This window comes from Oryctolagus cuniculus, chromosome 11 (genome assembly GCF_051225735.1).
Source record: "Oryctolagus cuniculus isolate XC-2025 breed Fujian yellow rabbit chromosome 11, ASM5122573v1, whole genome shotgun sequence".
NCBI lineage: Eukaryota > Metazoa > Chordata > Mammalia > Lagomorpha > Leporidae > Oryctolagus > Oryctolagus cuniculus.
This window is the reverse complement of record NC_142877.1, coordinates 59,174,833-59,189,755: the sequence shown is the minus strand read 5'-3', so window position 1 is coordinate 59,189,755 and position 14,923 is coordinate 59,174,833. Positions and strand designations below refer to the sequence as shown.

The following is a 14,923-nucleotide window of genomic DNA, read 5'->3' as shown; positions in this document are numbered from 1 at the left end:
CCCATTCCTAGACAACATTTTCTACATGATGGAGTACAGAGAGCTATTCCTGGCCCTCTTTCGCAAGTTTGATGAGAGATGCCAGCCCCGCTCTTACCTCCGTGACCTTGTGGAAACCACCCACCTCTTTCTCAAGATGCTAGAGCGCTTTTGTCGGAGCCGGGGGAACCTGGTGGTGCAGGTACTGGGCAGCCCCCAAAAGGTGGAAAGAGCACTGAGGGCGGGGTCAAGGTCAATAGGCTGTGTCTCCTCACACTGCAGCCACGCTGGTCAGTTGGCACTGCTCTGAGCTGGAGGGCAAGAGGCTTGTTGCTGCTGATGTGAGTCTGCCAGTCTCCTTCTCCCATTACAGGGATCCCTACCACAAATCTACCACAAATATCAGGATTCATTCAGGAAACATTTACTAAACACCTACCATGTGCTAAGCACATAAACCCTGGGGATTCACAATTTTAGAGTTTGGAAATTATGCTGTAATATCTCCTGGTTATATGCAGGTACTTCAAAAAAACTTCCAGAAAAATAGAATTAAAAGATAGATTTATTTTGGTATAAAAACATTTTGAAATCAAGGCATCATTTTTTTCTATGAACTTTTTGAAAACTGTGTGCATCAATTTCAATTTTTGTACCAAAATAAATATTTTTTTAAAAAATAGCAGTGGCAAGTGAGTATTTTTATTTTAAGATTTATTATTTAATTGAAAGGCAGAGTTACAGACAGGTAGAGGCAGAGGCAGAGAGAAATGTCTTCTTTCCACTGGTTCATTCCCCAAATGGCCACAACAGCTTCAGCTAGGCTGATCCAAAGCCAGGAGCCAGGAGCTTCTTCCAGGTCTCCCATCTGGATGCAGAGGCCCAAGGACTTGGGCCATCTTCTGCTGCTTTCCCAGGTGCATTATCAGGGAGATGGATCAGAAGTAGAGCAGCTGGGACTTAAACCAGCGCCCATACGGATGCCAGCACTGCAGGTGGTGGGCCTTGGGCCTTACCTGCTGCACCACACTGCTGGCTACTATCTTTTTTTTTTTTTTTTTTTTTTTTTTTTGACAGGCAGAGTGGATAGTGAGAGAGAGACAAAGAGAAAGGTCTTCCTTTTTGCCGTTGGTTCACCCTCCAATGGCCGCCACGGCTGGCACGCTGTGGCCAGCGCACCGCACTGATCCGAAGGCAGGAGCCAGGTGCTTCTCCTGGTCTCCCATGGGGTGTAGGGCCCAAGCACTTGGGCCATCCTCCACTGCCTTCCCGGGCCACAGCAGAGAGCTGGCCTGGAAGAGGGTCAACCGGGACAGAATCCAGCGCCCCGACCGGGACTAGAACCCAGTGTGCCGGCGCCGCTAGGTGGAGGATTAGCCTATTGAGCCGCGGCACCGGCCCCCTTTTTTTTTTAACGATTTATTCATTTGAAAGTCAGAATTACAGAGAGAGCTCCCATCTGCTGGTTATGTGACTGCACTGGCCAGGGCTAGGCCAAGCAGAAGCTAGGAGCCAGGAGCTTCATCCAGGTCACCCACATGGGTACAGGCCCAAGCACTTGGGCCATTTCCCGCTGCTTTCTCAGTCACATTGACAGGGAACTGGATCAGAAGTGGAGCAGCCGGGACTCAAACTGGCACCCATATGGGATGCTGGTGCTGCTATGCCATAGCACCAGTTCCAAACTTAACGTTTTTTTCGTTTTTTTTTTTTTTTTTTAAGATTTATTTATTTATTTGAAAGTCAGAGTTACAGAGAGAGAGAGAGAGAGAGAGAGAGAGAGGTCTTCCATCCACTAATTCACTCCCCAGTTGGCTGCAATGGCTGGAGCTACGCTGATCTGAAACCAGGAGCCAGGAGCTTCTCCCAGGTCTTTCACGCGGGTGCAGGGTCCCAAGGACATGAGCTGTCTTCTACGGCTTTCCCAGGCCATAGCAGAGAGCTGGATTGGAAGTGGAGCAGCTGGGTCTCGAACTGGCGCCAATAGGGATGCCGGTGCTTCAGGCCAGGGTGTTAACCCACTATGCCACATCGCTGGCCCCCAAATTTAACCTTTCTTTTTATTTTTTTCCTTTTAAAATTATTTATTTATTTATTTGAGAGGTAGAGTTACAGACAGTGAGAGGGAGAAACAGAGAGAAATGTCTTCCATCCATTGATTCACTCCCCAAATGGCTGCAACGGCCAGAGCTGTGCCGAAACAAAGCCAGGAGCCAGGTGCTTCCTCCCAGTCTCCCATAAGGATGCATGGGCCCAAGGACTTGGGCCATCTTCTACTTCTTTCCCAGGCCACAGCAGAGAGCTGGATTAGAAGAGGAGCAGCTGGAACTAGAACCGGCGCCCATATGGGATGCCAGCACCGTGCTACAGTGCCGGCCTGAAACTTGACATTTCTTTAAAATGTGTTTATTTAAGAGACAGACAGGCAGAGGAAAATCTATCCACTGGTTCACTTTCCATATGCCCACAGCCTGTGGCCAGGGCAAGTCCAGGCCAAAGCCAGGAGTCTAGATCAATCCAGGAGTCTCACGTGGCAGAGACCCAAGTACCTGAGCCATCACTGCTGCCTCCCAGGGTGCATGTTAGCAGGAAGCTGGAACTGGGAGTAGAATTAGGAGCCAAACCCAGACACTCGGATATGAATTGCCAGTGTCCCAAAAACTATGCCAAATACGCGTCCCGAAACATCTTTTAATTCCATTTTCCAGGAACTTTGTGTGATACCTTTATACTTCCAAAGCATTGTGATGAGATGGAAAGAACCTCAAGTTGAAAGTTAGGAGGTCTGAAATCTAAACCTGCATTAGTTACTGACAGAACAAACTCAAGCTGCTCTTGTCAGTCCCTAAAACCCTAAAGGTAGGCTTGTACTATCAGTGTATGAGCCCCGGCCAGCGCCGCGGCTCACTAGGCTAATCCTCCGCCTTGCGGCGCCGGCACACCAGGTTCTAGTCCTGGTCGGGGCGCCGGATTCTGTCCCGGTTGGTCCTCTTCCAGGCCAGCTCTCTGCTGTGGCCAGGGAGTGCAGTGGAGGATGGCCCAGGTGCTTGGGCCCTGCACCCGCATGGGAGACCAAGAGAAGAACCTGGCTCCTGGCTTCGGATCAGCGCGGTGCGCCGCGGCGGCCATTGGAGGGTGAACCAACGGCAAAGGAAGACCTTTCTCTGTCTCTCTCTCTCTCACTGTCCACTCTGCCTGTCAAAAAAAAAAAAAAAAAGAGAGAGAAAAGAAAAAAAAAATCAGTGTATGAGCCCCAACTGGAATAAGAAATGAAAAGCCTAGAGAGGAAAACCACAAGGAATTCTGCTTTGTTCACACAGCGTTTCTTGCCTGAACCTTCCTATAATCCTGTTGTTGCAGCTTAAAAATCGCCCAGAGCCAGACTCGAAAGGGATACTTGTAGCAGTGAGACTTTGCACAAAGACATTTTACATCAGGGCTCTGCGGTATTATCAGTGATAAAGCGTGCTGTCATTAATTGAGTGTTCACTCTGGGTCAGATCTTGGGCCACAGCTTCCAAGTACCCTCACAGCAGCACTAACATTATGCACGAAAGTGGCGAGGCAGTTTGTCCAAGGTCTTCTCGGCAAATGGCTGGCGTCTGATCCAGATCTGCTGGTCTTCAAAGCCCATGCTCCTGACCTCTGATACGTTCAATTAGAAGTTCCTTGAATAGAACATGAACCTCAAGGGCCTCCCAGTCCATCCTCTGTGCCTTCCTAGTACACATGACTTCGAGTAACCACCCAAAACCTGGCTCACAGCTGTGACATGTTTGGGTGTTGACTCACTCTCCTACTTTTCAAGGAAAAAAAATTGCAAGCTTTATTTACATAGTGTTTTGCATTTTACAGAGCTTTTTCATTTATCTTTTATCTTTTTATTCTGTAAGCAAATTTTTAAGATATCGCTGCTTCTGTAAACATTCTCTGGCCCAAGAAATGACTCAGTGCTGTTCCTGAGTCTTGCAGTGGCTTTAATTTTTATTTATTTATTTTATTTGAAAAACAGATTATATAGAGTTCTACCATCCACTAATTCACTCCCCAAATGCCTACAGCAGCTGGAGCTGGGCCAGGCTGAAGCCAAAAGCCAGGAACTCAGTCTGAGTCTCTGACATGGATGGCGGGGACCGAAGTATTTGAGCCATCACCTGCTGCCCACCAGGGTATACGTTAGAAGGAATCTGGAATGGAAAAGCTTGAATGCAGGCACCCAGCAAGAAGCCTACCCTGCCATGGCTTTTTACATTCACCCACATTCCAACAGTTATCCACACTGTCTTAAAATTTCATGTTTACTTTCCTGGCTTCCCGACTAGAGCATAAGCTACTCAAAGGCAAGAAAGTAACAGTCTTCACTGGTGCTTTCCTTGCCTGTGAATAGCCCCCTGATGGGCACTCTGTGAATGTCCAATGATTTAATTAGTGTTGTGATAGATAAGTCATCAATGAAAAAAAAGACTTCCTTAGTCCTCCTGCCATCCTCACACAGTTCTTTCCCCACAGAACAAACGAAAGAAGAGGAAGAAGAAGAAGAAGGTTCTAGATCAGGCTGCTGCTTCTGGTAATGTCCCAGGTAGTCCAGGGGAGCTGGAGGCCATGTGGCCAGCCCTGGCTGAGCAGTTACAATGCTGTGTCCAGGTAGGCGGTCGCAGTAACCCAGTCTTTCTTGAGGACAGTGCTCTGGACCAGAGATCTAGGTCCCCCCTCCCCTTTGCTCTCATAACCTCATCTCTCTCTCTCTAGAGTCCTGAGCTCAGTGCAGACTCCATGGTTGTTCCCTTTGATGCGGCCTCAGAGGTGCCAGTGGAAGAACAGCGGGCGGAAGCCATGGTGCGCATCCAAGACTGCCTCCTGGCTGGCCAGGCCCCTCAGGCTTTGAGCCTCCTGAGGTCTGCCCGGTAAGAATGCTGCCCGCCCATCCTGGGCTTTGGGGAGGACTTCACTGTGGTTCTGAGGCTTTCAAAGAGAGAGTCCCATGGGGGCAGGTATTGTGGCACAGCATGTTAAGCCATGGCTTGTGACGTCTACCTCCAAAGTGGAGTACTGCTTTGAGTCTGGCTGCTCCGCTTCAGATCCAGCTGCATACTAACACACCTAGGAAGGCAGCTGAGGGTGATGAAAGTGTTTGGGCCCCTGCCACACACCTGGGAGACCTAAAAGGAGTTCCAAGCTTCTGGCCTTGGCCTGGAACAGCCCCAGCTGTTGGGGCCATTTGGGGAGAGAACCAACAGATTGAAGATCTAGCTCTGTCTCTCCCTCTCTGTCACACTGCCTTTCAAATAAATAAATAAGTAAATAATCTTCAAAAAAAGAGAGAGAAAGAGAAAGAAAGTCACTGGCTCCACTTAGGATGCCCACATCCCATATCAGTGTGCTTAATCCAAGTTCTCACTGCTCCCCTTTAAAAAAAAAAAAATCTATTTATTTATTCTGAAAGAGTTACACAGAGAGATGGAGAGACAGTGAGAGAGAGCCTCCATCTGCTGGTTCATTTCCCAGATGACCACAACAGCTGGGACTGGGCCAGGCTGAAGCCAGGAGCCAGGAGCTTCATCTGGATCTCCCCCGTGGGTGGCAGGGGCCCAAACACCTGGGCCATCTTCAGCTGCTTTCCCAGGCCATTTTCAGGGAGCTGGTTTGGAAGTGGAGCAGCCAGGACACAAACCGGTGCCCATAAGGGATTCCAAATTCACAGTGGCAGCTCTAGCTGCCATGCCACAACATCAGCCCCTATTCCTCAGCTTTTCTTAAGACTTATTTATTTATTTGAAAGTCAGAGTAACACAGAGAGAGAAGGAGAGGCAGGGAGAGAGAGAGGTCCTCCATCCACTGGTTCAGTCCCCAGATGACCATAACGGCTGGAGCTGAGCTGATCCGAAGTAGGAACCAGGAGCTTCTTCCAGGTCTCCCACACGGGCACAGGGATCCAAGGACCTGGGCCATCTTCTACTGCTTTCCCAGGCCATAGCAGAGAGCTGGATTGGAAGTGGAGCAGCCAGGTCTCAAACCAGCACCATATGGGATGCTGGCACTGCAGGCGGCAGCTTTACCCACTGTACCACAGTGCTAGCTCCTGTTCCTCAGCTTTTGATCCAGCTTCCTGCTAGGAAGGCAACAGATGATGGCTCAAGTACTTCAGTCCCAGCCATGCACATGACAGACCCAAATGGAGTTCCTGGCTTCTGGCTTCAGCCTGGCACAGCCCTGGCTGTTGCAGCCATTTGGGGAGTGAACCAGTAGATGGAAGATTCTCATTCTCTCTCTCTCTCTCTCTCTCTGTCACTCTCCTTTCAAATAAATAATTTTTTTTTATTTGACAGGCAGAATTAGGCAGTGAGAGAGACAGAGAGAAAGGTCTTCCTTCCACTGGTTCACCCCCCAAATAGCCACTACAGCCAGCGTGCTGCGCCGATCCGAAGCCAGGAGCCAGGTGCTTCCTCCTGGTCTCCCATGGGGTGCAGGGCCCAAGCACTTGGGCCATCCTCCACTGCCTTCCTGGGCCACAGCAGAGAGCTGGACTGGAAGAGGAGCAACCGGGACTAGAACCCAGTGCCCATATGGGATGCCAGTGCCGCAGGCAGAGGATTAACCAATTGAGCAGTGGCACCGGCCCCTCAAATAAATTTTAAAAAAGAAAAAAGCAAGTCCCATGAGACGTTCCTGGGCTCCTGTACTCAGCACTGACTCCTGGAGAGTTTTGATTAGTTTGTCATTTGAGAACGCACAGAGAGCTCTTCCATCCACTGGTTAACTCCCCAAATGCTTGCAACAATCATGATTGGGCCAAGATAAAACCAGGAGCCTGGAACTCACCCCTGGGTCTCCCATGCAGGGGGACAGGGCCCAAGCACCCGAACATCCCTGCTGCCTCCCAGGATGTGCATTAGCAGAAATTGGGTTGGAGGTGGATCTGGGACTCAAAACCAGAGACTTGGTTATGGGATGTGACATCTTAACCACTGCCCCAAATGCCCACACCTTTTGCCATTTTTGAGAAATATCAGAAAGTACAGTGAAATGATGAAAAAAGTAGAGATGATGCTACTAACCAAAGGGAACCATCAGTAATGTTTTGAAGAATAGCCTTCTAGATTTTTTTCTTTGTCATACAGAGAGAAACATTGCCCATATGTCTCCTTTTATGAAAATAAAATACTGTACACACAGATTTATATTTTCTTAGTATATTTGAAGCATCATTTCTCACTATAATTGTTAATGGCTTTAAAACAGTGTTACAGGACAGGTATGGTAGTTGTTGTGGGTAAAGCCGCTGCCTACAGTGCCGGCATCCCATATGGGCGCCAGTTTGAATCCCAGCTGCTCCACTTCCGATCCAGCTCTCTGCTATGGCCTGGGAACGCAGTGGAAGATGGCGCAACTCCTTGGGCCTCTGCACCCTGGTTTCAGATCGGCCCAGCTCCAGCTGTTGTGGCCATTTGGCAAGTGAACCAGCAGATGGAAACCGCCCCCTCCCCCCTGCCACCGCCTCTGCTGCTCTCTAACTCTGACTTTCAAATAAATCTTAATAAATAAAATCACTGTTATGTGACTACCTACAGCTGCTCAGCCAGTTGTCAGACATTTAGATCACTCACATTTTGTTCTTCCATTGCATTGTGCCTTAGGGGCAGAGCTTTCCTTGGAGTCTTGTCTCATCTCTGAGGTTTCAGTTTGCATTCCTTTTCTAGCTGACGTGGGAAATAAGTTTAAATTCCTTCTCCCTCTTCAAAGCCTTCTTTCTCTCCACACTGCAGGGAGGTGTGGCCAGAAGGAGATGTGTTCGGCTCTCCAGACGTTTCCCCAGAGGAGGAGACCCAGCTGCTGAAAGAAATCCTCTGTGCTCCGCTCCCCCGTGAGTCTCCGTCCCCTCGTGTCTGTCTCCTGCCAGCTGTTCTCCAGCGCCAGGGTAACACAGACCCAGTGATCCTCAACTTTGTGTAGGGCAGCAGGGGCCAGAGGAACAAGGGGCAGAGGAAGAAGAAGAGGAGGAGGAGGAGGAGGAATTGCAAGAGGTCCAGGTGTCAGAGAAAGAATTTAACTTCGTGGACTACCTGAAACGGTGCGGGCCGGCAGGGCTGCGTTGGTTCCGGGGTGGCGACTGTGAGGATGAGCAGGCCTCGAGCTGACCTCTTCTCCCTGCCTGTGTTGGTGCAGCTTTGCCTGCTCCACTGTCGTGCGAGCCTATGTGCAGCTGCTGCGGAGCTACCAGCACAACAGCGCCCACACGAACCACTGCGCCACCAAGATGCTGCACCGGCTGGCCCACGACCTCAAGATGGAAGCCCTGCTCTTCCAGCTCTCGGTCTTCTGCCTCTTCAACCGGCTGCTCAGTGACCCTGCTGCTGGAGCCTACAAAGTGAGGGACTTCCAAGGGGTGGAGTCTTGGGGAGGAGGTGTCAGAGACCTGGAGTAAATAGATGGCCTTTGGAACACAGAGGATGCTGAGAGGCGTCCAGGGCCGGGAGATGAGGAGATGATGAAGAAGGCAGAGAGCCATGTGAGGAAGGATAGAAGAGGCAGAGTGAGGACGGGGCAGCTGCGAACAGGTGGAGAGAACAGCTAGAGGCCAGCTTCGTGTATCCATCTGGGCCACAAGCCTCATAGCAGCCTTTCATTCTGTAGGAGCTGGTGACTTTTGCCAAATACATCCTGGGCAAGTTCTTTGCATTGGCTGCAGTCAACCAGAAAGCCTTTGTGGAGCTGCTGTTCTGGAAGAACACAGCTGTGGTTCGAGAGATGACGGAGGGCTATGGCTCCCTGGATGCCGGGTGAGTTTGGGGACGGGCAAGGATGGGCAGGAGGGGAAGGTAAGGCAGAGTGTCAGGGCTGAAAGACTTGTAAATCTTGATGGCTGATGTTTCCCCATCACTGGTAAGAAAACAGGCCCAGGGGACTGGTGCTGGGGTACAGCTGGTAAAGCTGCCTCCTGCAATGCTGGCATCCCATATGGGCACTGGTTAGAGTCCCGGCTGCTCCGCTTCTGATCCAGCTCCCTGCTGATGCGCCTGGGAAAACAGCAGAAGATGGCCCAAGTGCTTGGGCCCCTGTCAGCCACATGGGAAACCTAGAAGCAGCTCCTGGCTCCTGGCTTCTGTCTGGCCCAGTTGCGGCAATTGTGCCATTTGGGGAGTGAACCAGAGGGTGGAAGACTGATCTCTCTCTCTCTCTCTTTCACCCTGACTTTTCAATAAATAAATATGTCTTTTAAAAAAAGAAAAGAAAAAAGAGGCCCAGATGGTAAAATGCTTTACCTAAGGTTACCCAGGAGGAGTAGGGACTGGAGCCCAAGTGCACAGGCTACTCGTTTCTTTCTCCTTCATATGCCATCACGGGGGTGGGGGTGGGTGCTGGGGGGGGTGCCGTACCTCCCCCACAAGCATGCAGAGAAAGGTTTGTCCTCTTTCCCTGACTGGCTCAGCCCCTCTCCTTTCACACCTCTCTCTGTTTCCCATAATCCTCTTAGCCCCTGGAACGTCAGGTTGCATGGGCCCAGCCCAGAGAGGAAGCACAGTGCAGGCCCCTGCTAGCCAGTTCCTTCAGGCTGCCCACCTTGCCCTTGTTCCTTTCAGAACTGGTGAGGGAGGGCCTCTGGTCTCCTTTTTGGGCCAGCAACCTCCATGCTCTCCTCTCTCTTCCACCCTGCAGATCGTCCAGTCGCCGGGCCCCTGCGTGGAGCCCAGAGGAAGAGACCCAGCTTCGGGAACTGTACCTTGCCCATAAGGACGTGGAAGGTGTGAGGCCTTGCGACCTGAAGCACTTGTAAGGGGGCATCCTGAGCTCCAGGAGGACCCTTCCTCACCGCCTCACTCCCTGTCCACCCAGGTGAGGATGTGGTGGAAGCCATCCTGGCACGTCTGAAAACCGTTCCTCGAACACGCAAGCAGGTCATCCACCACCTGGTGCAGCTGGGACTGGCCGACAGTGTCAAGGACTTCCAGAGGTGGGGGCGCATGCTGTGGAGGGCATCCGGGTGGGGAATGCGCTGTCCTCTCCCTGGGCCCCTTCACTGACTCCCCCTAAGCAGGAAAGGGACGAACATTGTGCTGTGGACAGAGGACCAAGAACTGGAGCTGCAGCGGCTGTTTGAGGAGTTCCAGGACTCGGATGGTGAGTGCCCCGCTGCAGGTTTCTGTTCCTTCCACCCTTCGTCTACCCCTTTTGCCACGTGCTTTGTTTGGAAGCGCCTCTCTTAGGGGAAATGAGCCGTCCTCATTTGTCCGTGTCCTCTGACTTCCTTTACTAAACCCTTTCCCGTACTGCTCTGGGGTCCTCACACATGCCCTCTCCATAGACGTCCTGGGTCACATCATGAAGAACATCACGGCCAAACGCTCACGCGCCCGAGTCGTAGATAAACTGCTGGCTCTGGGGCTGGTGACTGAGCGGAGGGAGCTGTACAAGAAACGGCGGAAGAAGCCGGCGCCCAGCAGCCTGGTAACGGTCTTGCCCCTTCTCTGCCGGCTTGGGCCCCCTCCCTGGAAGCGCTCCTTAGGAGAGCCCACCCAGACCCTCAGGAGGACTGGGGCAAGAAGAGCCGCTGAGTTCCTCATGTTGCCTCCCCACCCCCGATGGATTGCAGCCCAATGGAAAGGAGTCCCTGAAAGATTTTTCCCAGGAAGATCTGGAGGAGGAGGAAAACCTGCCAGAGGAAGAGAGTGAAGGAGATGAAGAGACGGAGGAGGGCTGGGAAGTGGAACAAGTCCAGGGCAGCTCAGCGTTTACAACTGAGAGCCTCGGTCAAGGCCTGCGGCAGGAAGGTGAGGATCTTGCTTGGGAGCAGTGTCTCGGGTGGAGAGGGGGAGCAGGAGCCAAAGAGAAGCCTCCCTTTTGCGCTTAGGCTTTTCTGCTCCCATCCTGTGGCTCCAGAACTGTCTGATCCGCGTAGCAGAGGATCGGGAAGAAGATGGTAAGTGACAGAAGGTTCTAGGAGGGCTGGAAGCCGCCAGAGACCAGTCGTGGGTTGGAAGACCACTTCTTTCGTATGAGTGTCGACCTGTCCTAGGCTGCTCCCAGGCAGTTCCATTGGTGCCACTGACAGAAGAAAATGAGGAAGCAATGGAAAATGAGCAGTTTCAGCAGCTGTTGCGCAAGCTAGGGGTTCGGCCCCCCGCGTCTGGGCAGGTAGGTACCAGGTACAGTGCTGGACAGCACATGTTGTCCCACTTCAGAACACAGGTCCTCCCTTTCTCTGCCCACTCCATCCTCATCGTTGTCATCTCTCTTCTCCCCATTGTCTCATTGCCCCTCATCCTTCTTGTTCACTTTGTCTGGCTTCCTCATCACCTTGTCATCTCTGACTCTGAGACTCCTGGTGGTCTTCCTCACTCCAGTCTTCCACAGCACCCAAAGATTTATGTTTCTAAAATACAGTATTGGTTATCAATCGCTGTCCAGAGCACTGGTGGTTCCCCCCACTGCTTGCAGAAGAGAATCCACAACCTGCAGGCGGCATGCCCAGCCTTGGCCAACATTGTAACCTCATGGCCATGTCACACGCTCACCTACTTTACGCCATAGTCACCCTGGACTGCTTTCCCTCCTTCAAAAGTAGGCTTTCCCTTCCCTCCATTGGAAGGTCTCAGCCACATACACAAGATGATATGTACATACAAATATACACACATCCACACACACCAGATGATATGTACATACATGTATATACACACACACCTGCAAAATGCTATGTACACACACATGTACCTATACATCCACACACATAAGAGATGATACATATACACACAAAAAATAATACACACACACATAAAAGATGATAGGTACACACACATCCACACACACAATATGTACACACACATTCACACACACAAGATATGTACACACACATATATACACATCTATACCTACAAGATGATATGTACACACACACAAAAGATGATACGTATACACACAAAATAATATGCACACACATACAAGATGATAGGTACACACACATCCACACACAAGATGATACACACATCCACACATACAATATGATATGTACACACACATTTGCACATACAAGATACATCTGCACACACATCCACACACATACGATACACACACATGCATCCACACATTCACGTACACGGGATGGCACGTACACACACGCAAAGATGATACTTGCATCATGCACACACATCCCCCATCTATCTTCTTGATGAAGAGGCAACCCAATCACGCCCCCTCAGTGTAATCACCTGGTACCTGGTCATTGTTACTTCCCTTGTTATAGTCCAATACTATAAGATTACAGCAAATTCACTCTTTCTTCCATCAGAGTGTAAGAGCAAGGATCATACCTGATTCACCTGTAGATCCCCAGGATCCATTCATTTATTTATCCCAATTAACTGCATTTACTTCTTGTAAATTTTTATTTCTTGGGGCTTCTGGCACAGAGGTTAAGCAGCTACCTACAACACCAGCATTCCATATCGGTGCTGGTTCCAGTCCTGGCTCCTCCATTTCTGATCCAGCTCCCTGCTAACGCACCTCAGGAAGCAGCAGAAGATGGTCCAAGTGCTTGGGCCTCACCACCCATGAGGGAGACCCAGAAACAGCTCTTGGCTTCAGCCTGGCCCAGCCTTGGCTGTGTGACCACTGTGGAGTGAACCAGCTAATGGAAAATCTCTGTCTCCTTTTCTCTGTGTGTAACTCTACCTTTCAAAATAAGAAATAAATCTTTTTTAAAAAAGCTTATCTAGGCCGGCGCAGCAGCTCAATAGGCTAATCCTCCGCCTGCGGCGCTGGCACACTGGGTTCTAGTCCCGGTCGGGGCACCAGATTCTGTCCCAGTTGCCCCTCTTCCAGTCCAGCTCTCTGTTGTGCCCGGGAGTGCAGCAGAACATGGCCCAAGTCCTTAGGCCCTGCACCCGCATGGGAGACCAGGAGAGGCACCTGGCTCCTGGCTTCGTATCAGTGCGGTACGCCGGCCACAGCATGCCGGCCGCAGTGGCCATTGGAGGGTGAACCAACAGAAAAAAGGGAAGACCTTTCTCTCTCTCTCTCTCACTGTCCACTCTGCCTGTCAAAAAAAAAAAAAAAATTATCTAATCTCTTTTTATTTGAAAGGCAGATGGAGACACAGAGAGATACCAAGATGCCCTCAACAGCCGGGGCTGACCAGGCCAAAGCCAGGAGCCTGGAACTCAATTCAACTCTGCCACATGGGTGACAATCACTTGAGCAATCCCCTGCTTCCTCCCAGGGTATCCATCAGCAGGAAGCTGGCCCAGAAGTGGAGGAGCCAAGACTCAAACCCAGGCCCTCTAATGTGGGATGCAGGCATTCCAAGCAGTATCTTATCTTCTTGCCCCCCCCCCCCTTTAAGATTTTATTTATGTGAGAGGTAGACTTACAGAGAGGGAGAGACCGTCAGAAAGGTCTTCCATTAGTCCCCAAATGGCCACAATGGCCAAAGCAGGGCTGATCTGAAGCCAGGAACCAGAAACTTCTTCTGGATCTCCCATGTGGGTGCAGGGGGCCTAAGCACTTGGGCCATCTCCTACTGCTTTCCCAGGCTGTAGCAGAGAGCTGGATTGGAAAGGGAGCAGTTGGGACACGAACCAGCGCCCATATGGGATGCTGCCACCACAGGCAGAGGTTTAGCCTATGCCACACCACCAGTCCTCCAATCAGTATCTTACCCCTTAATGTAGCAGGCGCCGTGCTAGACATTGGGCCTGTTTTGGATAAACAGCAACATTCACAACCCTTGTGTGCACCTTCATTAAGAAGGGTCACATTTATTCAGTGAAAAAATAACAACATGTGGTGCAGTCAAGGTTGCTCCTTTCCCTTTGCTGTCATTTTCAACTGCTTTGCCTCTACAGGAAACCTTCTGGCGAATTCCAGCTAAGCTGAGCCCCACCCAGCTCCGGAGAGCAGCAGCTTCTTTGAGTCAGCTGGAGGAGAGGGGAGAGAAGCTGCAACCAGAGCAAGACTCTGAGGTCCCTGGGGAGCAAGGCCCCAGCGAGGAGCACCGAGCCGAAGCCCTACAGGCCCTCGTGTTAGCTCGTAAGAAGAAAGCAAGCCTGGCAACTCCAGAGGGTAAGTGTGACCGCTCGTCTGTCACTCCTCACTGTGTGCCTGCCCTATCAGTGCTGAGGCAGAGAGGTACTTCAAGGATATGAGGGCCTCCGTGTATCAGTCAGACTTTAATTTTAAAAGTTCTACAACTTATTCTTTAATTTGAGAAGCAGAGACCGAGGAAGAGAGCTCTCATCTACTGATTCACTCTCCAAATGCCCACAGCTGCTGAGGCAGGGCTGGGGCAGAAGCCAGGAGCAGAGAATGCAATGCAGGTCTCCCACGAAGGTGACAGGGGCCGTCACTGCCTTCTCAGGTCTGCATTGGCAGGAAACCAGAGTCCAGAGCTGGAGCCCAGAGTCAAGCCCAGGCACTCTGATGGGGGAGGGAAATGTCTTAATTAAGCCACTAGGCTAAAAGCCTGCCTCCCAGCCTTTTGTTAAAATGAAATACCACAGGCAGGCTAACTTTGTAGAGAAAAGAGAATGATTTTGGCTCATGATTCTGGGGGTTCAAGTTCAAACACTATGCTGCAGGCTCTGGTAAGTTCCCCCCGGAACTGCATGTTTATTTCTGTCCCTCTCCTTATAAGGCCACCTCACCTCAACATCACAGGTTAAATTCGCACCCTTTTCAAACCATTACCGTAAGGCTTTGAGGACTGCCCTCCACATTGGTTTAGAGGGATGAGTCCTATCTGCACCCTGGCAGCCCGGGTCCCTGACTTTGTGCCTTTTATGTCACTTCAGAGGAGGGGACTGCTGATGAGCAGGAGCAGCTGACAGCAGCACCCAAGAAGCGACAGCTTCTGGACAGCGACGAGGAACAGGAGGAGGGTAAGGATGGGAGCAAAGGTGGTGCGTCCGGCTGAGACCCTTGCTGCCACCCTCCTTACCTTTGAACAAATTTA

At 51.0% G+C, this 14,923-nt stretch overlaps 1 protein-coding gene across 4 annotated transcripts in view; it reads left to right on the top strand.

Moving 5' to 3' along the window:
* TIMELESS (timeless circadian regulator) overlaps nucleotides 1-14,923 on the top strand; it is a 32,812-nt gene that overhangs the window by 17,193 nt on the left and 696 nt on the right. For all 4 annotated transcript variants that reach the window (XM_051832818.3, XM_089308549.1, XM_051832823.3 and 1 more), the window contains 16 exons: nucleotides 12-181; nucleotides 4,489-4,623; nucleotides 4,729-4,883; nucleotides 7,743-7,840; nucleotides 7,930-8,047; nucleotides 8,143-8,344; nucleotides 8,611-8,756; nucleotides 9,634-9,719; nucleotides 9,811-9,928; nucleotides 10,013-10,095; nucleotides 10,280-10,422; nucleotides 10,568-10,745; nucleotides 10,826-10,894; nucleotides 10,991-11,109; nucleotides 13,818-14,034; nucleotides 14,763-14,849. In XM_051832818.3, coding sequence (XP_051688778.1) covers nucleotides 12-181; nucleotides 4,489-4,623; nucleotides 4,729-4,883; nucleotides 7,743-7,840; nucleotides 7,930-8,047; nucleotides 8,143-8,344; nucleotides 8,611-8,756; nucleotides 9,634-9,719; nucleotides 9,811-9,928; nucleotides 10,013-10,095; nucleotides 10,280-10,422; nucleotides 10,568-10,745; nucleotides 10,826-10,894; nucleotides 10,991-11,109; nucleotides 13,818-14,034; nucleotides 14,763-14,849 — 2,124 coding nt within the window. The remainder of the gene's footprint in view (nucleotides 1-11; nucleotides 182-4,488; nucleotides 4,624-4,728; nucleotides 4,884-7,742; nucleotides 7,841-7,929; nucleotides 8,048-8,142; nucleotides 8,345-8,610; nucleotides 8,757-9,633; nucleotides 9,720-9,810; nucleotides 9,929-10,012; nucleotides 10,096-10,279; nucleotides 10,423-10,567; nucleotides 10,746-10,825; nucleotides 10,895-10,990; nucleotides 11,110-13,817; nucleotides 14,035-14,762; nucleotides 14,850-14,923) is intronic.